Raw genomic sequence first — 27,814 nt, forward strand, 5'->3', positions numbered from 1 at the left:
TGTTGAGATTATGTTGAAGAACATAAACATGGTTTAATGTCTATGGAGATTCTGAGTCATTTATTTATTTATTTATTTATTTATTTATTTATTTATTTATTTATTTATCTTGTATTAGAAGTTAATCGGAAGACTCAGGGCGGCCATCCAGATCATGGTTGTTCCAAAGGTGCTTTTTCAAAAGACAATTGGGCTTCCTTGTTTTTTTCCTTGAAGAAATTCAAGGAATTTGAAATTCCTTGCAGGAAGCAACACAACACGCACACTTTAAACCCAAGAATACGCTAAGGCAGAAGCTTGTCCACCTTAAGAAAGCTCCACATCCATTTGCACTATTCAGGTGACCCCAAGTGGCCTCAATAATTCTCAGAGATGACTGCAAGGAATATAAACCCTTCCATTCCCCACCATTCAGACAGAACTGAAGATGCTTCTTGGATGAGAACCAGGGGTGGGTTTCAACCGGTTCGCGGCGGTCCCTGCGAACCGGTTGGTCGGCGAACCCGGAAGTAAGTAACTTCTGAGAACGGCAAAGGGCCCACCCGCCCGCCCGCGCTCCTTACCCGGTTTTGACGAGTTCTGCGCTTCCACGCATGCGCAGGACGCATACAGCGCCTGCGTGATCCTCCAGGAGCAGCTGGAGCATCGCACAGACGCTAGTACGCATGCGTGCACCGCGTGCGTGCACGAGGATGTCGCCGGCCTCGTTCCAACCAAACCGGTTGGAACGGGGCAAGAAACCCACCCCTGATGAGAACCAAAACATCTTCCAAGAAAAAACAAAAAAAAAGTCCATTTGCCTTTTGAAAAAAAGCACCTTTGGGATAAATATGGTTTAAAATGTAATTTTTCTGCTTGGGATGGAATGATATGGACGATATCTTCTCCGAGGCATTAGGAGAGAAAGCAAACTAGAGACAAAGAGAAAAATGTATTTGGCTTCCAAAGAAAATGCTAAATGCTTTTTCGTGTCATCTTCAAATGATTTGGAGCCTTTACTGACATTTGTTCTGCCAACTGGCCAGTTCAAAATAGTGAGGCATGATTTAAATGTTAGCATGAAGCCAACTGGTCCAATGCATTGTATCTCCAAGAAGCAGCTTGTGGGAAAAAATTATATCATTTTGGAAAATGAAGTGCTTCAGTCTATTGGAGCACACAGTTGAAGTCTAAGAATCTAGTAAAGAAATCCTATTGAGTTTACTAATGTTAGGTCCTTTAAAACCTAGATCGGAGGTTGGCACCTTAAACACTCAAAGAGCCACAAAGGTCCTAACCGGAAGCCCCCCGTTCAATTCTGGAGCCAATTGGAAGTCCGGTTGCCCCACCATAGAGTCTTCTTCTAGAATGGTATCCTTTTTCCTCTACCTGTCCTAACCAAAAGCCCTTTCAATTGTGGAGCTGATTGGCGACAGGGAGCCACAGCAGAGGGACGAAAGAGCCACATGCGGCTCCAGAGCCATGGGTTGCCGAACCCTGATCTAGATTAAATAAATTCTATTTGAGACTATCTTCTCAGCCGTTAAAACATGGGTCTCTATCGTGATGCCCATGGACTCTGAAGTACCTGCGGTGTATGAATTAGGAAATTATGCTGGCAGAAATTGCACTGCCCTCATTAGTGCTCCCCATTCTGCTGTAACAACAATGCCAGCAAGTGTGCTGATCACCTTAAGGAGAACTACTTTAAGGTGTCTCATCTGTAAACTGATGACATTCTGAAAAATTCTGTGTTTTGTAGATGGCGAAATCTATACTGTACCGTCCTGGTGAGTCTCCATTCTCATCAAACGAGATCATATCTCCAGAAACCCCGGTGAAATTGGACTTCATCAGCGAATCCAGGAGTTTCCGTCCATCGATTGGCTTCATGGCATCACAAAGCCCCGCGTAGCCTGGACACAGGGTCGTTTGCATGTTGTGGAGGCCATAAGCCATGGAGTATATCGCATTGATCACAAAACCCATCTTGGAATCTTGCACGTGTTGGGTGCCTAAGGTCAAATTACCTGTGAAAAAACAACAACACATAATGTAATTTTGCATTTTTTAATTTTTAATGTAACGTAATTTTGCGACATTGCATTGTGCAGCCAGGTCATACAAAACCTTTGCAAGACCAATTCTCGAATACAGCTCATCTGCCTGGAATCCACACTGTATATTGGACATTAATACAATTCAAGTCCAAAGATATTTCACGAGAAGAGTCCTCCATTCCTCTGCTCACAATAGAATCCCTTATGCCACCAGGCTCGAAATTTTGGGCTTGGGGAACCTAGAACTACACCAATTAAGGTCTCACCTAAGCGTAGTAAACAAAATTGTCTGTTACAACATCCTACTTGTCAGTGACTACTTCAGCTTCAACCGCAATAATACACGGGTAAACAATAGATACAAACTCCAAGTAAACCGCTCCAAACTCGATTGCAGAAAATGCGACTTCAGCAACAGAGGGGTCAATGCCTGGAATGCTCTACCTGACTCCGTTGTTACATCCTCAAACCCCACGACTTTAACCTTAGACTGTCTACCATGGGCCTTACTCCATTCCTAAGAGGTCTGTAGGAGGTGTATATAAGCACACCAGTGTGCCTACCGTCCCTGTCCTACTGTCCCCATTTACTGTGTTTGTCACGTTCTGAGCATGCTCAATAAAGTTTTGTTTAAGCGGGAGATACTCGACAGCTGATTGGCTTACCATCTGACAGCTCCGAGTATAAAAAGGGAGCTGTCAGATGAGAAGCCGCTGTTCCGGTCTGAAGCCGGTTCCTAACTATTAACTGTTACATCACATGGAATAAACTTTTTTTTAATTATTATTTTAATTTTATCAATTTCATATATACATTCACAATTATATGATCTCATAACTGTTATTAATAATATGTATTTATAACAATTTTTCCCTACTGTTGACAATATACTTGAAGATTGCTTTTTTAACATCCCATAGATCCATCTTATTTTACAACGGTCCTACTTCTTCTTCCATCCCTCCCTCTTTCCTTCCCTCGTTTCTTCTCTCCTACTCCCCTTCCTTCCCTCCCTCCTTCCCCTTCCCTCCTTCTCTCCTTCCCTCCTTCCCTCCTTTCTTTTCTCCTTCTCTCCTTCCTTTCCCCCTTCCTTTCCTCCTTCCTTCCCCCCTTCCTTCTCTCCTACATTCCCTCCTTCCTTCCCTCCTTTCTTCTCTCCTTCCCTCCTTCCTTCCCTCCTTCCTTCCCTCCTTGCTTCGGAATAAACTTGTTAGCCTTTATTCCTGCCTTCGCCTCAGTCATTCCGGCCATAGCCCACGGTCCTAGTCCACAATAGTGTTCATGTCCATGTTTATACTTATACCTGTTATCTCGTACGTGTTTGACAAGCTTAATAAATAAAATAAATAAATAAAATAATGATTGTCACTGTTTCCAGTTTAACAAAATGCACTTTATTGTCTGCTTGTTGTAAGTTTTTCTTCTCCCCCCCCCACCTTCTCTCTCTTGGAACCCTACAGTAGAATAAATAAAAATATCTCTATTTAGGCAATACCGCCGTTCTCTTTAACATGGGGCCTGCCTCTCCATTCTTCAGCAGGGTCAGGAAGCAGTTATTTTCATGGAAGTCAACCTACCAGTTCTATTTTTTTTCACTAAGTGGCTCCAAATCAAGGGTCTGGCATCTCAAACAAAGAGGCTTGCTTAAAAAGAACAGTTGGAAGAAAATGTTCCCTGGCATGTGAGCCGCGAAAAAAACCAAGAAATTTCCCCACCACCAAAACTATTGCCATGGCGACGAAATAGTGTGAGGTGGCTGAAGCGGCCTGCCAATGTCAAAGCACGTGTTCGCAAAGCCTCCCCTTGTGTGTGGCAGCTTGAGAGAGGTTGGGTGGAGAAAACCATTTTCTCTTTGAAAGAGGGAGAGCCACTGGAGCACAGAAGGAACCGGTAGGGACAACAGCCATGGCAGATAATTGCAAATAGGGCTCTTACTCACACCTTCCTCGGGAAGATAATGAGTACTACCCACCTGAGAAGGAAAAGTGTTGCGTGGTGTTTTGCCAAGGACACTCTTCATGCCCTACAGTCATCTCCACCCCTCTCAAAAAATAATAAAACCCATTTTATATAACCCTAGATCAGGGGGGGTCAAATTCGATTTCATTGAGGGCCGCAATGAGGGTTGTGTTTGACCTTGGGGGGGGGGCTGGGTGTGTGTGTGGCCCGCTCGACGTCACTTGTGTCGGGGAACCCGCGGTGCCCCCAGAGCTCTGTCAGCAAAAACGGGCACCCGAACTCCGTTTTCGGCTGCGATAGCTTCCTGCAACCCTCTGTGAGCAAAAATGGAGTTGGGAGTGCCACTTGCAGTGCTTGCGAGCTCCATTTTTGGCTGTTAACGGCCTCCTCTCCCAAACTCAGTTTTTGCTGGCAGAGGCACTGCAGGCTGGTCCTTTGCTGTTTTCAAGGTGGCGTCATGGGCCAGTTCTAAGCACCCAGCAGGCTGGGCCTGGCCCCCGGGCCTTGAGTTTGATACTCCTGCCCTAAACTGCCCTACGTAATAATCTTATGCACACCTACAATTCTATTCACAGTAATTTTCTTTTTCATGACAGATAGGTATCCTTGTTTTGTTGTCATATGGATCTCAGTTCCTACCATGTTTCCAAGGCCAGCTTCCCTTCGGGTCCTTCAGGACTAAGAACTTAGAATGAGAAAGGGATTATTATTTCTCCTCCTCCTCCTCCTCCTCCGCTCTTCCTCCTTCTTTTTCTTTGTCTTCTCCTACTCCTCTTTCCTCCCCTTCTCTTTCTCCTCCTCCTCCTCTTCCCCCTTCTCTGCCTTCTCCTTCTTTCTCCCCTCTTCCTCTTCCTCTTCCTCCTTCTTTTTCTTTGTCTTCTCCTCCTCCTCTTTCCTCCCCTTCTCTTTCTCCTCCTCCTCCTCCTCCTCCTCCTCTTCCCCCTTCTCTGCCTTCTTCTTTCTCCCCTCTTCCTCTTCCTTCTTCTTTTTCTTTGTCTTCTCCTACTCCTCTTTCCTCCCCTTCTCTTTCTTCTCCTCCTCCTCTTCCCCCTTCTCTGCCTTCTCCTTCTTTCTCCCCTCTTCCTCTTCCTCCTTCTTTTTCTTTGTCTTCTCCTCCTCTTTCCCCCCTTCTCTTTCTCCTCCTCCTCCTCCTCCTCTTCCCCCTTCTTCGCCTTCTCCTTCTTTCTCGCTCCTCTTCCTCCTTCTTTTTCTTTGTCTTCTCCTCCTCCTCTTTCCTCCCCTTCTCTTTCTCCTTCTCCTCCTCCTCCTTCCCTTCTCCTTCTTCCTCTCCTCCTCCTCCTCTTCCCCCCTCTTCGCCTCCTCCTCTTTCTGATGTAAGATTTTTTTTTTTTAAAAAATTGCATATGTGAAAATAGAAACCAACGCCATTGTTTCTATATGAAAGAGGAGGATTGTAGTCCCAAAGTTGCAAGTACACAAAAGTGTCAAGATGGGGTAACCCAAGTCTAACTCAGTAAGGACATTTTGACTGAGGAAAACAAGGAAGTTTTTTTTAGAGCAGCATTCATTGAAATGGGAAATGAAGGAGAAAGGTGTGAGGGAATGAAGTAGAACAGCATGGAGGGAGGGAGAGAAAATGGCGCATCTCAACCTTTTTTTCCCCCTCAGAAAAACGCCTTCTCAGAAATTCCAGTTCAGCTCAGACTTAAAATCCAGCCTCCCATTGTTTATAGTTTAGTTTATAGTTTTGGTTTATTTGTATGCCGCCCTTCTCCAGGAGGGACTCAGGGTGGCGAACAACTCAAAGGGGAAAGGGAACATAAACAACAGTACACATAATTAAAATACACGAAAATCACACAGCCATACCAGTCGAGAGGGGAGGGGAACTCATCAACCCCAGGCCTGCCGGCACAGCCAGGTTTTGATGGCTTTCCGGAAGGCCTGGAGAGAGGTGAGGGTCCGGATCTCCGCGGGGAGTTCATTCCAAAGGGCCGGAGCTACTACAGAGAAGGCCCTCCCCCGGGTAGTAGCCAGATGGCATTGGCTGGTGGACGGAACCCGGAGGAGGCCGACCCTGTGAGATCTGACGGGTCTGTGGGAGGTAATTGGCAGCAGGCAGTCTCTCAAGTACCCAGGTCAAAGAATGTGTCAAAGAATGCAGAGCACAGGCAGATCACACCCCTGGCTTCCAGTGGTCTTCATGCAGATGTCTTCTCCTTTCATGCTTTCTGGCAGCCCACCAAACAGCTACGAGTAAGTTTCCAGGAAGTCCTCTTTCCCCATGGCCCTCAGTAGCCTGCCAAACATGGGCTATGCTGTTTCCTGCGTTTCTACTATTACTTGCATCAAAACCCTACCAGTGATCTTCAGCAATATCCTAGAGCTATAAAGGGGGAATTTAAGTAATTGAGTCCCTACCTCCTGCTCAGTGCAGAAATTAAAGCATCCCCAACAGATGGCTCTGAGCAGCAGGGTTGCCGAGAAGTGAAATAATGGAATATATACACCCTCTGCCATTTTGCTCAGGGTTCTCGCTTTCCTTTGCTTACCACCAGGAAACAGAAATCTTACCAATAAAGCAGAATAATTGCAGCTCAGGGTTGAAATGAGGGTTGCTTGGTGCTCCCTGAGTTTGATTTCTTTCTTGCAGACATTTCATTACCCAAACTAAGTAACGCCATCCGTGCTATTCATCAGCCACAATCCATGAACGGGATAACTCTCCCCAATATTAAAGATATCTCAGAAACAACCAACTGATGAGTACAATCATTTGGCATCTTTGTAGCACACAAAGCATCTAAAATCCTCCAAAACACCTTAAACAAACCAAAGGGCCCAGCAGTCTAAGAAGAACAAATAGAAGTCATCTACAACATACAATGTAACAGCCACAATGTAAGACACACATGCAGAAGACTAGCAAAACACACCCACAAATACCAATGAACTGTGTGAAGAAATGATGAAAAATTCTTAATCTCATGAAATTGGACAGACTCAATGGCAATTTCAACTGGGAAACTATGAGCATTTTAGATCAAGCCCAAGCCAAAAATACTAGGCAATTCCTAGAAGCGTGGCATTCAGACAAATCAGCCAACAACACAGACGTAGAGATGAACACATTTGCCAACCATTCAAAAGAGACACTAAAAAGCCCTAGGAAGGAAACACAGACTAGGATATTTCCCCCCCTGCAGCCAATATAGTAAGATAAGCAGGGATCAGCACCAGACAAACAATGCGATTGAAAACAATACTTTAATCAAGAAGTTATCAAGGAGGAAATCACACTCCTGCAAAACTATTGTAGGGAAAGCTATTATATATACACAGGCAGCAAATCTGTGTCACTTGTACTGATGATGTTACCTAGTTGGGTGATGAACATCTGCAAGCAAACAACCAAGAACAGAGAACATCAAGAACGCCAAAACCCCTGAGAATACCACGGTAGCCAAGAAATCAATAGAGGATAGAACAAATCAATTCAGAGTTGTCACTTTGATACCCAAATGAATCAAATTATCAAATTCTGGGCACGTAATTATCTGAGACATCCATGATGTCAGGAAAGGTGAAAAGAAAGAGAAGATGACAACAAGCAGCAAATTGGATCGGATTAATTACATCAATGATGGGTGCACTGTTGGAAGATTGGAAATGCCAAGATGGGAAATGGTATGGATATCTTGGGGAACCTTTATTTATGTGATTGTTAAGCATCATCACTAAACTGATGGTTCATAGCCAACCAACTAACTAATCATCAATCAATCTTTTCTGCCATGGATTATGACTGATTCATTCTAGTCTTATGAACACAGCATATTTCACCTATTCAACAGTTTATCGAGCCCGGTTTCAGTTGTGGTAGTTCTTGCAACATACAATCATATAACCAGGGGTGGGATTCAAAAATTTTAGCAACCAGTTCTCTGCCAGGTTGCAGGGTGGGTGTGGCCATAGTGGGCATAGCCTACTCGGCCTCCTGCACCATGGCAGGGGGTGGGGGCATTTTCACCCTCCCCAGGCACTGGAGGCTTTTCTCAAGCCTCCGGGAGGGCAAAAACAATCTCGCCTGGGTTCCCTCCGGTGGCCAATTTCCAGACTTCTGGAACTTCCGGGAGGCCTGTTTTTTGCCCTCCCAGAGACTCCGTGTGGCCCCTGCACTTATCTGGCATCCGAAACAGGCCAGGTGGAGACTCCTGGGAGGGACAGGGTGGGGTTGGCGGAGCCAGCCAGTTCTTGCAACTACCAGTTCGGCAAACCAAATATAAAATTAGCATCTGGTTCGGCTGAACCAGTCCGAACTGGTTGAATCTCATTCCTGCGTATAATCTGGGGCACACAGCACTATTTTGGTACAACAAAATACTCGTGTCCTTTCAGAGACCCAGGATGAGTGTGGCAAATCCTTATCATATCTCTAAACCCCATGGTAACCAGAAGGCATGACCTATGCACTATCCAGATTTGGGAGATATGATCTGTGCTGCAATAAACTGACAGCAAGTTGTATGTCCCCTTAAAATCTCCAAACTTTCTTGTAAGACATGAGACAACATATGCCAGGGCTAGATAGGAGGCATAGGAAGAAAGTAAAGATAGCCACTCCTTAGAATCTCCCTGAGAGGGGTAAGAGTTTAGTCTGGTTAGATTCTGTCTACTGTCTGTAAGCAAATAAAGAACTGAACTCTCGCTGAATTGTTCCACATTGTTTTTTGGGTTGAGTTGGATACAGAGTTTGTAAACCATCTGACTTGGTTATATACTCTTTGCAGCTCACGGTTAACCAGGTGAAGGTAATTTAATTAAGAACAAACTTGGTGTTGTTTTAATTTCCAACTAACTCCCTCCTAATCCACTGCTGTAAAAAGAATGAAAAAAGATTAAAATTTCTTGGATCCCTACATCAAATAATCAAACCAGCCTTCATTTCTGCTGGACAATTTTCTTTTTACAATGAGCTTAAGAGAAGTATGTAAGCAATAATATCTCTATACATGTGCATATGTATGCCAGATTGGAGCACAAAGCTTATACAGAATGTACAGCAGTTACAACATCTGCTACACAAAGACACACTCAGACACATTATTAAGAATGCGAGGAGCATCAATTCCAAAACCTTTGGGTTTTAGGAGCAACCTGCCCTAGACAAGGGACATGGTTTGTTTGTTTTTAAAAAAATTTGGTCTACCATTCTACAGTGTAGGGCTTAATTACACTGCCCCTTGAGTAGTTTTGATTATAAAATGACACTGGTGTTGGAAAGATAGCTGCTCAAATCGTATTTTTGAAGATTTCATAAAGAGGGATGATTTCCCATTGGAGCGCAGTCTGAGATTTCCCATCATTATCACCACACCTGCCTTATTATTTTCCCTCCTACATATACATTTCCTCTGTTGCTGTCAAATTCATTATTGTACGTTCTGCATTATTTGATCTTATAATGTGGTGAATCTATCTGTTGCTTGGTGGTGTTAATTACTCATCAGTTCAGTTGTCTTCCATGACCAAATAATCCCCATTGGGTGTTGTTTTGTTCCTTCTGGATTGGTATTTTCTGCTGTTCTCCAGAAATATGGCTTGTTAAATATTTATGGCTGCCTCTCCATCAGACTGGTCCTCACACTTATGACCATCGCAGCATTCCCATGCTCACATGAACATAATTTGGGAACTTGGCAACCAGCATATGATCAACATTTGTGACCTTTCCTGTTGATTTCTGATGAGCAAAGTCAATGGGAAAAGCTGGATTCACTTAACAACTTCAGCAACTCACTTAGTGACAAAGAAGTAATAAAACTGAGCACGACTCACTTAACCACCATCTTGCATAGCAATGGAAATTTTGGTCCCATTGTGGCCATAAATCCAGGACTACCTGCACTTGGTTGACGATGGGCGATGTCATTGGGAGTTATCATCTATTTTCTATTTTGGATTTGATGGATAAAAAAAACTTCTGGAAACTCAAGTGGCCTGTTTTGTACACAAAGAAATCAACTGATGGAATAAATGAATTACTTTTAAACAATTCTTTCATACAACCCAGACGTGTTCATTTGGTGCCTGCCAACAGATGGAGTGATAATTCCCAGTTTAGATGCTTTTAAAAGGGGAAATGAAAGAATCCGGCATTCAGCCGTTACTAATCTTAATGTTTGTTTGTTTAGTTTAGTTTAGTTTAGTTTAGTTTAGTTTTATTAAACTTGTATGCTGCCCTATTCCCCGAGGGGACTCAGGGCTGCTAACAAAACCAAATAGGGAAAGGGGGGGTACAAAAAAAAAAAGAAGACAAAACAAATACAAACAACAAATTAAAAACTCGTCAACAGCCGCAACCATTTGAGTGGGGCTGGGAACTCATCAGCCCCAGGCCTGCCGGAACAGCCAGGTTTTAACGGCTTTGCGGAAAGCCTGAAGGGTGGTGAGGGTCCGAATCTCCACGGGGAGATTGTTCCAGAGGGTGGGAGCAGACACAGACAAGGCCCTCCCCTGGGGGGTTGACAGTCGACACTGGCTAGTTGATGGAATCCGGAGGAGGCCTAATCTGTGGGATCTAATTGGTCGTAGGGAGGTAATTGGCAGAAGGCGGTCTCTCAAGTACCCAGGTCCAATACCATGTAGGGTTTGCTAATCCTGGAAGTACAGGCCACAAATCTTAAATGCTAGTGCCAAGGAAGAAGTCAGGGCCAGATAATAAACCAAATAAAACATTAGATGGACTTTATAGTAAGGTAAAGGTTCCCCTTGCACATATGTGCTTGTCGTTCCCAACTCTAGGGGGTGGTGCTCATCGTTTCTAAGCCGAAGAGCCAGTTCTGTCCGAAGATGTCTCCTTGGTCATGTGGCTGGCATGACTAAATGCTGAAGGCACACAGAGAAGCAACCTAGAACTAAGGAGAAGCTTCCTAATAGTGAGATGCCTTCAGAAGTTGTGGGTGCTCCAACAATGGATGCTTTTAAGAAGATGTTGGATAACCATTTGTCTGGAATGGTATAGGGTCTCCTGCCTGTGCAGGGGGTTGGACTAGAAGACCTCCAAGGTCCCTTTGTCCCTCTGGAATGAACTCCCCGTGGAGATTCGCACCCTCACCACCCTCCAGGCCTTCCGCAAAGCCCTTAAAACCTGGCTGTTCCGACAGGCCTGGGGCTAAAGAACCGTTGCCCCCGCCTCGAATGGTATGATTGTTGTGTGTTTTAAAATCATGTATTGTTTTTGTGTTGTTGTTAATCTGTCTGTATCCCCCCTACCCTGGTTTGAGTTGTGAGCCGCCCTGAGTCCCCCTTCGGGGGAAAAGGGCAGCATATAAATGAAATAAACACTCAACATTCAACATTCAACTCAGTTATCTTCTAATCTTGCACTACTTCTTTGAATTTCTATGCTCTGATGTTCTTTGGCATCCCAGTTTCCTTTTACGGCTAACCAAAATATACACAGCATCTTTTTTTTTGAAAGCCACCCTGTTTGAAGTCACCCTCAGATCTCGCAGGAGGCAATTCTATAGGAATCCTGCGATTCAGTGCGGCCTTTTTCACAAGTACCAAAGGCACCATCCACTTATGCTAAGAGGCAGTTAAGGACTCTGCAACTGTACAGTACCAAAAAGAGAGAGAGAGAGAGAGGAAAAATAAAAAGTCATTTGAGGGAACTGGAAGCCGCGAGGTGCATGACAAGGGAGGCCCTGAAACGATTGTTTTGAGTGTTTGCTCTCCATTTGGATAAATTCACACGGGATCTGCCTCGGTCTTTTATTCTTGGGGGAAGGCAAAATTTCTGCAGCACACAGAGCCTTTGTTCAGTTCGAAGCTGTTTGCAGAAGGGGCATATTGTTCACCCAAGCAGCTTCTGAAGAAAAGAACAGAAGGGGTGTGGGTAGGGGAGGAAGGAGGCCCATTATTGGTGCATTTTGTGAAAGACTACAGAGAATGACTTTGCCGCGGTACTTTTTCAGACTCACACATTGTCAATGGCCATGTGTGTATTTGCAGTTCGGTCTGTAACGGGGAAACCAGCTTGAGAAGAAAGCAGTCGCCATGGCATCGGTGTAAAACCTGGCAATTTAAAGCGGGATTATTTCCATTTCTATAGAAGCTTTCCAAATATTGCCGTGTTCCATGCCACTTGTACTCCCTTCTGGAGCTGAAGGATAACATGCCACAAGGATCTTACTTCCTGCCCATCACTAACCAATTTAAAAAAAGTACAGAATCATCAATTGCACCAGGTTTTCCCAGTTGCGATGTATGGCTGTGAAGGTTGGATCATAAGAAAGGCTGAGTGCCAAAGAATGGAGGCCTTTGAACTCTGGTGCTGGAGAAGACTCCTGTGAGTCCCTTGGACTGCAAGCGATCAAACCGGTCAGTCCTAGAGGAGATCAACCCTGAGTGCTCTTTAGAAGGCCAGATCCTGAAGAGGAAACTCAAGTACTTTGGCCACCTAATGAGAAGGAAGGATTCACTGGAGAAGAGCCTCATGCTGGGAAAGATTGAGGGCAAAAGAAGAAGGGGATGACAGAGAATGAGATGGCTGGATGGAGTCACTGAAGCAGTGGGCATGAGCTTAAATGGGCTCCAGAGGATGGTAGAGGACAGGAAGGCCTGGAGGAACATTGTCCATGGGGTTGCGATGGGTCAGACATGACTTCGCAACTAACAACAACACAGAATCACCAAATTGGAGATATGTCTTCCCACCCGTTCATGGAGATTCTCAGTCATCCAGGACGCAGTTGTCTCAAAGGTGCTTTTGCAAAAGGCAACTGGGCTTCATTTCTTCTTGAGGAAGACGAACCAAATGTTTCGTTTCTCATACATGAAATTTCATCTGTTGTGATCACAGAGCGAATGGAAGGATAGGTACTGACAGTTGAGACTGGATGGTGGGGGAAAGGAAGGATGGATATGTTCTGACCGGATTGTGGTGGGGAAATGGAAGGATTGTATTTCTTTGTAATCATCTGGTCATTAACACTCTCTTGCCCTCAGGGTCACCTGAATCAGAGAGCAATTGGTTGTGGAATTTTCTTGGAATTGCTGCGTTGAAGACTGGAGATAGGCAGTTATCCCTCTCCCTCTATTGAGAGAGGTTTGCTTAATCTATCTATCTATCTATCTATCTATCTATCTATCTATCTATCTATCTATCTATCTATCTATCTATCTATCTATCTACCTACCTACCTACCTACCTACCTACCTACCTACCTACCTACCTACCTATCTATCTATCTATCTATCTATCAAAGCCAAATACCATCACTCATCACAAAATCTCCAGAATTGTAAAGACTACAAACTTCAAATTCGGCATGCATGTTCTTCTTGGCTTCTAGGTGCTTGCTAAGAAAGGGTTTTTCAAAATGACCATCAGATCATCAGTATTTCTTATACAATATTCTATTAACACACATCGATGCTAAGGAGTTATACGTTCTACTCCCCCTCCCCACCTGAAAGGGACTCTGTTCCAACTGCCAGTTGCCTTATATTAACATGCTCTGATGCAACCCCTTCCCTAGACCAGGCATGGGCGTGGCCAGCACGTGACTAATCTGGTCTGCAGGCTGGGAGTTTAGACATTTTACTCCCCCTCCCCACCTGAAAAGAACTCTGTTCCAACTACCATTTGCCTTATATTAACACCCTCTGATGCTAAGGAGTTATACATTAATTTTCAAGCTTTAGGTGTCAATGTATCAAGCCCGATTGTAACTATTCATTAATTTTCAAGTTTTAAGGGTCAATTTATCAAGCCCGATCACATAGTTTTATGTGGCACATTTTCTATCCAAAATGTGGACTTTGCTGTCTTCAAAAGGAGTGGCCTTTGTCTTTCAAATGTAGATGGACCACTGAATCTTGTCCTGTTGGATTTGATTTCCTATGTTGTGCCATGTTCTCGTCCCATCGGGTTTTTCCTTTTCATCATTTACAAAAACAAGAACTTCAGTTGTCCCGTGAAGTTAAGATTATATTCTGACCATTCCTACCAACAAACTATTTCACACTAGCTTTCAATTTCTCTTCCTCCTTTTTAAAAAAGTATGTTTATTTTCATTTTCCAAGATGGATAAAATACAAAATAGAAAAACTAACAAATGAAGGCAAATAGATATGTCTCAGGATAATGTTGCAGGATCTAATCTGGGTCGGTCACTGGGACCAGAGGTTTTGTCTTCTGAACTTTTGGACACATGCTGGAGCCCCATCTTCAGCAACAAAGAGGATTAGGGGACTGGAGGCTAAAACCTATGAAGAGCCGTTGCAGGAACTGGGTATGTTTAGTTTAATGAAAAGAAGGACCAGGGGAGACATGATAATCATGTTCCAGTATCTCAGGGGCTTCCACAAAGAAGAGGGAGTCAAACTATTCTCCAAAGCATTTAAGAGTAGGACAAGAAGCAATGGGTGGAAACTAATCAAGGAGAGAAGCAACTTAGAACTGAGAAGAAATTTCCTGACAGTGAGAACAATTAATCAGTGAAATAACTTGCCTCCATAAGTTGTGAATGTTCATGGAACTCCTCTGTGTGCTTTGGGCTGCTTTGTGTGTGGAAACTCACATCGAACAGTAACAATAAAGGGGAAAATGTTTTCTTTTGTGTATGTACAAAAGAAAGGGGAAAAGAGACACCTCCCTCCCAAATGTCAAAAATATCTAAATTGAATATAAAGAATCCACTACGGCTGGGTGCTGAAAGATTTAAAAAAAAATGTGGTAGCTTCTCCTCCCTTTACATGACAGGTCTATAGATAATTATAAGCTTTCCCATTCTAATTTGACAAATATACTGTATTAAATAAAGAAGTATTCCAGATGAGAGAGCCTATCATAATATAAACATGAAGAAATAGAAGGGGGAAAATAAAAGCTGGGGATTTTTACCAGAAACGTACAGTAAAGAAATTATATATTTGATAATTCACATAATAACTGCAGCTAGGATTGTATTTGCATAAAATTGGAAAAATGAAGAGATCCCTATGGATGAGAATGTGATTAGGAAAACATTAGAATGTGCAGAAATGAAGAGGTTAACACTCGAAATTAAAGAGAAGGAACAATCTGATTATTATAACATATAGGAATTATTTTATCAATGGTTAGAGAATAAATATGAAAAGTGGAAAAAAAGCTGAAAAGTGAAATAGAGAAAATGTTTTTAACAAAGTTAAGTATGAAGAGAATTGTTATACTGTTAGGTATGGTTTATAGTAGTATTAAGTTAAGAATAGATTAAATGATAAATATGGCTGTAAATTGTAATTGTTATTGTATAAAATATTTACACAAAATATTTGTACCAAGAGGACACACTGTTTAATGGAAGATGATGTTCAAATCAAAATAATATTATTTATATATATATATATATATATATATATATATATATATATATATATATGTGTGTGTGTGTGTGTGTGTGTGTGTGTGTGTGTGTGTGTGTGTGTGTGTGTCTGTCTGTCTAATATTATTTTGATTTGAATATATATACACACACACAAACGCACACGTATATATACGTGTATGTGTGTGTGTGTGTGTGTGTGTGTGTGTATGTATTCATGAATGTGTATGAAGGTAGAAGAAACTTCAAGAGACAAGAAGAGTGAGATATGAAATCCCTACGGTGGTGACCCTTGACTCTATTCCTGTTTTCCATGCCACAAAACATCTTTTTATTCCTTGGCTAAATGACTTAAAGAATGTCTATCACTGAAGAATCAGAAACCCAGCCTGCTTTTTTTTAAAGCTGTTGGAAGAAATGTCCTTCTGGGTTCAGTTCCAAGTGGGGAGAAAGACACTGGAAATATGGAGGCTGCTTTTGAAAGATGGTTTTAATGGTAGACAGGACCACATGGTTTGAGGTCCTGGAAGGGCGGGGGGAGGAAGGGAAGAGATGCTGAGAGTGCCTGGGTTTTATACCCTCTCTGAGGTTTTGAATTTGAGCTTGTATTCTGATTGGTAGTCAGATTCCCACGAGACCATGCAAGGATAACTTTGTAGGTTGTGTTTTTGAGTCAGAAGCGTGGTTGAGCCTTGCTGGATGATGATGTAATGAAAGGGCTTTGGGATTCCTATTATGGCTCTGCCTGAAGGAGGTAGATCTTTGTTATGTAGAATAGACTGGCTCGGGCCTTAATGGCCCATTGACAAAGGTGGTGTTGGGGTGTGTGTGACTTTCTGGCTCCCTTTTAGGGGAAATATTCTGCCCTTTTAATATTTCCTAAAATATTTCAGTTTTTTAGGAAAGGGCTGGGTGCTAACTTCCGCCAACGTGATTTTATATTTTACAACAGCTTATTCCTATTCTCCCTGTTTCTTTAAAAAAAATTGTATCCCCCATCCTGTGCCATTTTGTGCGGGAGGCTGAATAAATCAACTCAAGACAAACAGTACATGAAGACATGAATACTTACATAGCAGTAAAAAGCACCAACAAGAAGGGGGGGGGGATGCAAAAGAAACAGACGTACTATCTTACTCAACTCGTGTCTCTTTCTAATTAAAAATAATAAGCACAATGGCTTTGAAAAAGGATGGCCCACAGAATGCATCTTAATTGAAATTAAGTGAAACGCTGAGCAGCAGATGATGTTGCAATATGCAAAACTTTCTCAAAAGTATTCATCCTCAAAATTAAGTGTGCATGCACTGTGCAATTAATTACACTAGTCATTTAACCGCAATTGGAGTCGCTCCAGCAACTCTTGACGTGTATAATCATAATAATCAGCCTGTTGGTGGAGGATAAATAGCGTCCTTTTAGATTCCTTTCAAAGGTGGGATACATTTTTGATCTGTTAGGGTTTGAACTGTCTTACTTGGCTAGTTCCTTGTTGATTGTGTTCTCTGTAGACAAATCTTGGATTAAGTGAATTCACCTGATGTTACCTGATAAAAAACCGGGCAAGGTTTATTGGGACTTCACTTTTATGTATTTTGTTAAAGTAGTCAGCCCATGTCAATTGAATAACAAGGAAGAAAATATAGATTGAAGAATTAGTGGCTTAAAGTTTGATCAAAGATTGCTCCTTGTGCTCCTTGGGATATTCTGCTTCTAATTTAATTATTCCAAAGAGCTAGAAAAAAGGTCAATCTTCTGAAGTATGTCAAACATTAAATCTATCTCCTTCTCTTCCCTTCTTTCTCCTTTCCTTTCCCTTCATCTCCTCTCCTTTCTTCTCTCTTCCTTCTTTCTCCTTGCCTCTCCTTTTCTTCCTTTCTCTCCTTTTCTTCTTTCTCCTCTCCTATTCCTTCCTTCCTTCCTTCCTTCTCCTCTCCTCTCTTCTCCTCTCCCTCCCTTCCCCTTCTTCTTTCTCCTGTCCCTTCTCTCCCTTCCTTCTTTCTCCTCTCCTCCCTTCCTCTCTTTCTTTCTCCTGTCCCCTCCCTTTCCTTCCTTCCTTCCTTCCTTCCTTCCTTCCATGCATCCATCCCTCTTTCCCCCCTTCCTTCTCTCCTCTCCCTTCCTTTTTTCTCCTGTTCTCTCTTCTCCTCTCCTCCCTCCCCCCATTCCCTTCTTCCCTCCCCCTTCTTCTTCCCCTCCCCCATCCCACCTGCCTACTTACATAAAACTGTCTATCAAAATCTTGCAAGTCTCCAAATGCTCTCATCAAAGATGAGAATGCTGGAAATTTAGACATTCTCTTTTGAAATCTTGCAAGATAAGACAAAGCATGAGATTTATGGCATTTAAAAAATCCTTCCGTTGTACTGAATTTTATGACCATAACTCTGTTAGGAATTGTGAAAGCCAATGGGTGGTGCTTTGACGATAACTAAAGATGTCCATTTTATACTGGGTTGTCCCATTCATAAAGACATTTCTGATATAAGTTCTCTGCGATCCAATTATAAAACATTTATTTAAAAAAAAACAATGAAGGAGGAATGAAACAATAGTCAACAACTGAATGGCAGGCTGAGAATCATCAAAATTTTGCTAACTATAATATTATATTAAAATATGTTAAAATGAAATTATATGTACCATTTAAATTAGAGGAATTGCTTCTATCTTGGCTACTTCCATCAATGAAATGACTGATGGAAGCTAAAATTACTCAATTTCCATCAGGCTTCCTTGATGGAATTGAATTTTCTGAATTGTCACCACATAATCCAGAATTGAAGATAGGATCTCCCATCTTCCAAGACTTTTCAATAGAACACAGATGAGAAAAACTCCATAAGAATCTCATTGTATGAGATTCAAACATTGGTGTGTTAAAAAATGATATTGTCATGATTCCAAGAATTACACTCAATTTATCAAAAAGTGAAGACGTACTTCTTCAGCATAGTTCCTCATTCATTCATTCATTCATTCATTCAATTTTTATTGCCACCCAATTCAGTCAAGTGTTTGTTCTCACTATACATAAAGCACAAGGACAACCCAGGGGTGAAATGCAGCAGGTTCTTACAGGTTCTGGGGAACCGGCAGTGGAAATTTTGAGTAGTTCGGAGAACTGGCAAATACCACCTCTGATGGGGTGGGAATGGAGATTTTGCAATATTCTTCCCCCAGGAGTGGGAAGGGAATGGGAATTTTGCAGTATCCTCCCTATTGACAGCAGCCAATAGGATACATTTCTTGCACAGGAACAGGAAGCTCAAAGGCAAAGCACAAAAGAGGGTGTATATATGTGTGTGTGTCTTTCTCCCCACTTGGAATTGAACCCAGATGGACATTTCTTCCAACAATGGTAAGCCATCAAGATTCAAGTTAACAACCAAAAGCCACACACAGCCAGACACTACATAAATACTACTCACAGAACAGCCCAGTCCCCTGAGGATGGGCTCCATCACGATTCCAAAAGCTTGGAAGAATAAATCTCTGGTCATGATGACCGACTCAGATGGAATTCTGCAAGGTAAGCTCTTTCTCTAGTATAAAGTAAAGGTAAAGGTTACCACGCCCATATGTGCTAATTCTTCCTGACTCTAGGGGGCGGTGCTCATCTCTGTTCAAAGCCAAAGAGCCAGCGCTGTCCGAAGACGTCTCAGTGGTCATGTGGCCGGCATGACTAAACACTGAAGACACACAGAACGCTGTTCCCTTCCCACCAAAGGTGGTTCCTATTTTTCTACTTGCATTTTTTATATGCTTTCGAACTGCTAAGTTGGCAGAAACTGGGAAAAGTAAGGGGAGCTCACTCCGTTATGTGGTGCTAGGGATTCAAACTGCCGAACTGCTGACCTTTCTGATCGACAAGCTAAGCGTCTTAGCCACTGAGCCACCACATCATTTCAAATAAATTCGACCTGGATATCATGAACCATTTGGACCACAATCGGACAATGATTGGCTTTCAATCACATAAAGATGTAAGAGTCAGAAAACTTACTGATGCAGGTCTTGTTGAATTTGGGGTTCTCCTGTGGGGACCCCTTCAGTCGGCACTGGAACCGGTGCTGCCAAAATTCCTGAAACCATGGGTTTCGCTGGTTGGTTTCTGGCTGAAGCTTCAGGTAATAATCATCAAACCATTTCACACCTGGAGACTGGAGCTTGATTGTTATTCCACCGGCAGCTTCGCGCTGGTAGCCATCTGTCACATCATACCTGTCGGCCCAGCCATCACTGCAGAGATTTTAAAAATAATAATAATATAAGGAGAAATGTTTCTGTTTATGGAGAAGGCCTCCTTTGAACCATGAAAGGGAATTGCTGACATATTCTTGGCAATAACCAGGGGATCTGAAGTTAACAAGGGCTACGGAGCAGACAAAGAAGACATAGAAGACGCATTCTATTCTTCTTAAGCCTAACAAATCCTTCAATTTGTTCTTATATACCTCCCCACTGGCACAGGCAATCCTTTTTATGGATAAACTAGTCAATAATCCAGCGTTGCCCGGGTTTTTATTTATAGGGGGGAAATGTCCGGACCAAACGTAATTTCTAATGTTGGATTTTCCCCCTTACCAGAGGGAACCCCTTTGTGGAGTATTGTGGAGCCATTACCATGGCAACTCCACTGTACAGTAGAATCTACTTTACGACAGTACAGTAGAAGTCATTTTGAGGCACAACAGGCTGTATCTTAACAAAACACACAACCTGAGGGATGTTAGGGGTATCTTACCCCCCACAGTATTTGTTTCCAGAGAGTAAGTCATCTGTGTACCAAGTTTGTTTTAAATTACTCGAGGTGTTACAGAGTTATGCTGGAATATACACACACATAGCCAGTTTATATATATACGTATGTATATATGTATATATGCATATATGTATATATGTACATACATACATACGTACATACGTACATACATACATATGTATGTATTGGGGCATACCAGGGGTTGTGACACTAAATATATACCTTCTTCCCTGGCTTCAGCTGATAAGGAGGAGGACCTGTGGCTTAATGGCTAAGACGTCTGCCTAAGATGTAATACAGCACAGGTTCGAATCCCAGTAAAGGTATCGCTAGCTGATGAGAGCTAAATAGCTTGAAATAGATCTATACTAGTCTCCCTTTATTTATTTATCAGCACAAATACAACATACATACATACATACATACATGCACACACACACACACACACACACACACACACACACACACACATATATATACAGGTTCGATTCCCAAAAACTTGGGTATGGCTAGCTGATGAGAGCTAAATAGCTTGAAATAGATCTATACTAGTCTCCCTTTATTTATTTATCAGCATAAATATAACACACACACACACACACACACACACACACACACACACACACACACACACATATATATATATATATATATATATATATATATATATATGATAGATAGATAGATAGATAGATAGATAGATAGATAGATAGATAGATAGATAGATAGATAAAGATTACTATATGACTCGATTTTAGTGAGCTTCTGCTGAAACTTCTGTGGCCGAACCTTCATTGAAATTCCTGGCTGATTCCCACATAAATCAGACAAATAAAGTAAGAGGGATTACTTCAGCCACCAATGAGAAATCTTGGAATTACTGGAAGACAACTTTGTCCAATAAAGCAACTGGTTTATTGCATGATGAAAATAATGTAACAGAGCAACTATTACTCCAAAGCTCTGATAGTCTATTGGGGCAATCAAAAGAAGGGCAGGAAATGAATTACATCAGCTCCAAATGCCTATGGAGATTATCATCCAGCTCATGGTTGTCCCAAAGGTACTTTATCAAGTGGCAACTGGACTTATTCTTTGAAGATGTTTCACTTCTCATCCAAGAAGCTTCTTCAGCTCTGACAGGATAGTGGGAATGGTAGGATTTATAGTCCTTGCAGACAGCTGGTCATATGCATTATTTTGGAGAGTAGTTGAGGCCACTTGGAGGTTTATTTGTGTCCTCAGGGTCACTTGAGTACTGCAACCCACCCATTTCCTCCAGACCATTGGTTTGAAAGAGGGGGTCAAAGAGGCCATCTTAAGAGTGAACAGCCCCCTCTCAACAGAGCAGGAGAGACAGGACATCACCTATCTCCAGTTCACAACACAGTCCTTTCAGCAACTCCAAGAAGGTTTCACACCCACTTGCACTACTCAGGTGATTCTGAGGACACAGACAAACCTCCATAAGGCTATGCATGCAATTATTTTTGACAAAAAAATGGCCTGTTTTTTGTTCGTTTTTGCCCCCCAGGAGCACTCTGCAAGCCCCCCAAGGGTATTCATGCCTTTGTTTTGAAAAAAAAATGGGCCCATTTTTGCAAAAAATGGACCATTTTTGGGAGATTTGCAGAGCACAAAAACTCCCCCCCCCTTTTTGGAAAGCTCTTTAACTGATTGATGAGAATTACATTGATTAAATGCTGTGCCAGCAGAAACAAAGTCTTAGGTGCTGCTGATTGTCAGCAATTTCCTTCTCCAGCACATGGATAAATACACCTGGAAACATCTACCTACCCACCTACTCTCTCTCTCCCTACTTACCTACTGTATTTCTCTCTCTCTATCCCTCTACCTACCTACCCACCTACCTACCTATCTACCTACACACACACTCTCCCTACCTACCTACTGTATTTCTCTCTCTCTATCTCTCTCTATTTCTCTCTCTATTCCTTTTTATCTACCTACCTAACTACTCTCTCTCTCCCTACCTACCTACTGTATTTATCTCTCTCCCTCTATCTACCTACCTACTTCTTTTTTTAATTTGCCTCTTCAAAACCTTGGTGCGTCTTATACTCCGGTGCTCCGAAAAATACGGTATAAGCTGAGCCTATTTGTGAAATCTCTACTGATCCCTATACAAAGTTTCGCAAGACTATTTGATCAAGCTGGTGAAAATTGTGATTTTTTTTAGAGCAACCCAACTGGCATAGATAGGATCAAGGAGGACTACCTTATACAGAATGCAAATAAGAAACTGAAGATGAGGATGACCATGAAGATGAAGATGGAGTTGATGAGTGAAGGCCAGGATGAGGATGATTACTACAGCTTGTTCCGGTTGCGTACGCTGATTCTTCCGGGGATCACTGTAGTACAAAAAAATAGCGTTTCAACACAAACACTGTTCAAAATCATACCATAATGAGGCTCCATATGGGTAGAGTCACCACTTCTAGTAAGGCAACCTGGCCCCAATCTGGCAACCTTGAGATGTATTGGGAAAGTTAGGATGGGAAAATTAAGGTTAGCAATTCCAAGGGTGGGATTGAAAATTTTTAGCAACCACTTGTCCGCCCAGGTGCTAGGGGCATGGCCTAGTCAGCTTACTGCAGCAAGGTGGGGCTGTGTCCGTTTTTATCCTCCCCAGGCTCCGGAGGCTTTATTTCAGCCTCTGGGAGGGCAAAAATGGCTTCCCCATGGCTGTATCTGTGTCTGTTTTACCCTCCCCAGGCTCCGGAGGCTTTATTTCAGCCTCCGGGAGGGCAAAAATGGCTTCCCCATGGCTCCGGAGGCCCTCCAGTGGCCGGAAATTGACCCATTTCCAGACTTCTGGTACTTCCAGTACAGTGGTGGGATTCAAATAATTTAACAACCGGTTCTCTGCCCTAATGACCAGCTGGGTAGGCCTGGCTCAGTGGTCATGTGACCGGGTGGGCGTGGCCAACTCAACGTCACTCATGTCGATGGGCCCTTTGCCTTAGCTGTTACAATGTAATAAGGGTTAACTCTAAGACAGAAACTGCCTTAGAGGGGCAATTTCTGTAATCAGAGCAATAAATATTAGGCTAGAAACAATACCAGAATGTTTCTTTCCTGCCTTCCTTACAGGACTAGCCCTGTAAAGTGGAAAAAAAACAAAATGAGATTTCTTCCCACAACCGGTTCTCCCGAATAGGTGTGAACTGGCTGAATCCCACCACTGTTCCAGTAGGCCCATTTTTCGACCTCCCAGAGTCTCCGTACAGGCCCTGCACTTACCTGGCATGATGAATGGGCCACGTGGAGACTCCTGGGAGGGGCTGGGCAGTGTGGGTGGGGTCAGCCAGTCCTTGTAACTACCGGGTCAGCGAACAAGATTAAAATTAACATCCGGTTCGCCTGAACTGGTCCAGACCAGTTGAATCCCACCCCTGAGTAATTCTAGCTAAGATTTAGCATATCTGGTGGTTCTCAGATTGGGTTAAAAAGGTAAAGGTTTCTCCTCTCCAATCGTGTCTGACTCTAGGGGGCAGTGCTGAGCTCTGTTTCTTAGCCGAGGGAGCCAGCATTTTCTGAAGACACTTCCATAGTCATATGAGCAGCATGACTATCACCATGGAGTATGGAACACTGTTACCTTCCCACCGAAATGGTACCTATTTATCTACTTGCACTTGCATGCTTTTGAACTGCTACGTGGGCAGGAGCTGGAGCAAGTAACAGGAACTCACCCCATCATGTAGCACTTGGGTTGCGAACCAGGGTCTTTAATTGCTAAGCCATCACACTCATTCATGAAATTACACTTGAACGGAACCCAAATGGACTCACCAAATTGTCTGTTCTGTTTTTGGGCAGAAAATGAATGAAGAGAGTTGACCTTTTCGGTTCACCGACAAAAGAGCGAATGACAAAAGCGCGCCCGACTAAACCGCGGTGACAAAACCGCAAGTTCTAAAGCGCGCCGACGAATGAGCGCTGAAGCGCGGCGACAACAGCGCGGCGACAGAAGCGTGTTGTAAACCTAACCCTAACCCTAACCCTAACGCTAAACCTAACCCTAACCCTTACCTTAACTTAAATCACGCTTCTGTCGGCGCGCTGTTGTTGGCGCGTTGATGACGTCACATTGATGACGTCGTGGTTTTAGCGCCGTGGTTTTGTCGGCATGCTTTTGTCGTGCGGGCATTTGTCGGGTCACGGACCTTTTCATTAGTCTTTTTTCTTTTAAAGGAAGAGGATAAATTCTTCAGTTGTTTCTTGGGAGTGAGGTTCATCATTTAAAGTGGCAATAAATCAATTGTTTTCCCACTGACTCCCCCCCCCCCCCCTTGTTGCCAGTGTAGTGGTAGCAAAAGATCGTTTTATTATTATTTATCCTTTTACATATAATCATTTCCATTCTCTCCTGGGCTACAAACAAAGCATCATTCTGGGATATCGTAGGAGTAAATGACTATCTGTCAGAAAAAGATGATGGAGAATAAATAGAGAGCCTCAAGTGGCTTCTTTTGGGAAGGGAAGGAGGAGGAGAAAAATAAACATTTTGGGCATTTTTTAGAAAGGAAAAGGGGAAAAAAGAATGAGAAAAAAAATCAATTGCAACTCTGTTTTAATTGTGGAAAATGTCAGCTGCAGAGACAAGGAAATTGAAGACAATCACTAATGGAACTGAATATGGATTTTCAATAGATCCTTTGGATAAGATGTTGCATATTAAAATGCTGATAGATTAAAAGATTAATGGATTGACTGACAAGAGAGATATGATTTTTAATGGATGATAGCTAAGCAGTATTTGAATTCAATCAGGACAATGAACTAACATTGTTAACCACAGAATCCTAATAACAATTTCTGGCAGTGATATTGTAAGAATCAAAATGGTGCTAATGACGGAAACATTGAGAACTTTCTTCCCGTGTGTGTGTGTGTGCGCGCGCGCGTGCACACACACACTTCACTTCCTCGCGCTTCCTGTAACAATCATTCTAGCTGGTGCACACAAGTCCAAACAACTGGGAAGCATGAGCATATATCGACAAATAACAACATCTGCACAACGATGTCATCATACATCAATTCTGCTACTTGTGTATCTTCATAAGACATCAGGCCATAAGTACCTAATGGCAGAATCTATGTGATGAAGTCATTATCACCTCGGTGGCGCAGTGGTTAGAATGCAGTATTGCAGGCAAACTCTGCCCACAGCCAGGGGTTCGATCCTGACCGGTTCAAGATGGGACTCAGCCTTGCACCGTTCCAAGGTCGGTAAAATGTGGATTGTTGGGGGCAATAGGTTGACTCTGTAAACCGCTGTAAAAGCACCATGAAGCGGTATATAAGTCTAAGTGCTGTTGCTATTGTCACCATACAACTACCGCAACATTCGATGAGAATTAAACTCATTGTTTTTTTAATCCCTTGCAAGAAATTTCAGAGGCTTACATCATGATTTTATTTTGTCACAGTTAGCTATTAGCCTGTCACAGTTAGCCTCTGCCAACACATCTGGAAACTATTTGTTTGGCGGGAAGAAGAGAAAGATCTGGACTTAGTCCAGAGGATCATTCAATTCGGAGATACCCATCGGATGGACAATCCACAAACTTCCTACACAATTTACTCTATCTTTCAGGATTGTTAGGATTATAAAATGAAAGGGAAGCTCTGTTCATCACTGTGTTATACATCTATTTTTAAAAAGAAGGCCTAGGGGGAAATCACCAGAAAAAAAGATCATGTCACTTTTAATTCACTGCCTCTTGAAGCTCTACTACACATTTTACCAGCATGTTTACTAGCAGATGACAGAGTTATTGTATTTATTTAAAAAGGACAAGGTTTTCCCCAGATAATTACCTTTGAAATGGGAGAGACGTTTTAGATTTGCTGACTGAAATAAAGACAATGGAAGAAGAGACATTTTTCCCTATTTAATTTTTCTTTTGAGAGAGATAATCTTAAATGTAATGTTGGCCTCTTTATTTAATTGTTCAATTTCTACTTTATTTATTTGTTTGATTTTCATTTATTCGCTCATTCAATTTCCATTTACTTATTGAATATTCATTCATTTTCTATTTCTTTTATTTATGCAATTTCTTTTACTTTATTCCTTTTTTCTTTATTCATTGATTCAATTTCTATTATTTCCTTTCTTTATTCACCATTTCTTCATCTATTTCTTTTCTGTATTCAATTTCCATTTTTCTCTACTCAATTTTTATTTATTCATTGATTCAACTTCTATTATTTCCTCCCTTTATTCAATTTCTATTTATTTTCCTTATTCAATTTCCATTTCTTTTCTTTATTCAATTTCCATTTCTTTTCTCCATCCAATTTTTATGTATTCATATATTCAATTTCTGTGGGCGGGTACCTGCCTAAATCAAGCAAAGATGGCAATCTAGCAAAGTTGCTAACTGCGTGCATGATATAGCTATTTCCACTGTTACGGTAAAAAATGAGTTAAATATGAAATGCTTTTTACAGCAGATAATACAGGGAGAGCTCTGTGTACTTTGAGCTGGCTACTTTTCTGCACACTGCTCAAAAATATAGGTAGTTCTTGGCTTACGATCACAATTGAGCCCCAAACTTACGTTCCTGTTCTGTTCCCCCCCCTTCCGGCTCGTTAACAAACGCAGGCAGGCAACTTAAAAGGAAGGCTTTCTTTATCAGTTCTCAGTTCAAACTGGCTTCGAGCCCAGAAATAACATAAACACAAATCTCCGATAAGAATTCAAAACAAAAGCTCTTACAAACGCTGCACTTCTTCCACCGTCTCCACGGATCAGGTTTACATGAAACACCAAAGCACTTATCCAAGTGTAACAAGCATAAATCACAATTAATCTTCAAGCAATGCTGTACCAAACACGGCACACACGAAGGAACGACGTTGACTCCAGTGACTGGGGCGTGGCAGCATCCATCCTTTTATCTCCAAACTTCCTCCCACAAGCCCCAGCTGCATACTGAATCTTGTATCTCGAAAAGACTCTCAGCAGAACTCCTGAGTCACAACACGTTCCTAACTGAGAAATTTGTGAAGTGAGTTTTGCTCCATTTTATGATTTTTCTCGCCGCATTTGTTAAATCAATCACTGCAGTTGTTAAGTCAGTAACACGGTTGTTAAGTGAATGTGGCTTTCCCATATAAGTTTTTCTTTTCCGGGCAAGGTGTTTCCCTGCACAGACTGGCCAAGAGACAGGATGGAGCTGTCAGTGTCCGATAATAGCAATAGCAATATAGCAATAGCAGTAGACTTATATACCGCTTCATAGGCCTTTCAGGCCTCTCTAAGCGGTTTACAGAGAGTCAGCATATTGCCCCCAACAATCTGGGTCCTCATTTTACCCACCTCGGAAGGATGGAAGGCTGAGTCAACCCTGAGCCGGTGAGATTTGAACCGCTGACCTGCTGATCTAGCAGTAGCCTGCAGTGCTGCATTTAACCACTGCGCCACCTTGGCGATAAGACACACAGCCCAGTCTGCCCCATCCCCAACCCCATCTGCTACCCCCAAATTGTGCCCCATCGCAAGACACACATCTTACCAGAGACTGGCAGCTCTGTTGAGTTCCTCACCGTTGTGTCCAGGGAAGCACCTTGTAAAAAAAACCTTCTCGGGAGTTCGAGAAGTTTGATTGAACTCGCGAGAAGGGTGTTTTTTACATGTTTCCCAATGCCGAGGAATGTGATGGAGCTGGAAAGG

General features: G+C 42.4%; 1 protein-coding gene across 5 annotated transcripts in view; it reads right to left on the bottom strand.

Annotated features, from left to right (window-relative positions):
- The window catches only part of GRM5 (glutamate metabotropic receptor 5), a 279,818-nt gene that overhangs the window by 62,368 nt on the left and 189,636 nt on the right, over positions 1 to 27,814 (bottom strand). For all 5 annotated transcript variants that reach the window (XM_032219956.1, XM_032219957.1, XM_032219954.1 and 2 more), the window contains exons 3-4: positions 19,341 to 19,576; positions 1,763 to 2,009 (exon numbers count right to left, since the gene is read on the bottom strand). In XM_032219956.1, the coding sequence (XP_032075847.1) occupies positions 1,763 to 2,009; positions 19,341 to 19,576 (483 nt within the window). The remainder of the gene's footprint in view (positions 1 to 1,762; positions 2,010 to 19,340; positions 19,577 to 27,814) is intronic.

Source organism: Thamnophis elegans, chromosome 6, assembly GCF_009769535.1.
Source record: "Thamnophis elegans isolate rThaEle1 chromosome 6, rThaEle1.pri, whole genome shotgun sequence".
Taxonomy (NCBI): Eukaryota; Metazoa; Chordata; class Lepidosauria; order Squamata; family Colubridae; genus Thamnophis; species Thamnophis elegans.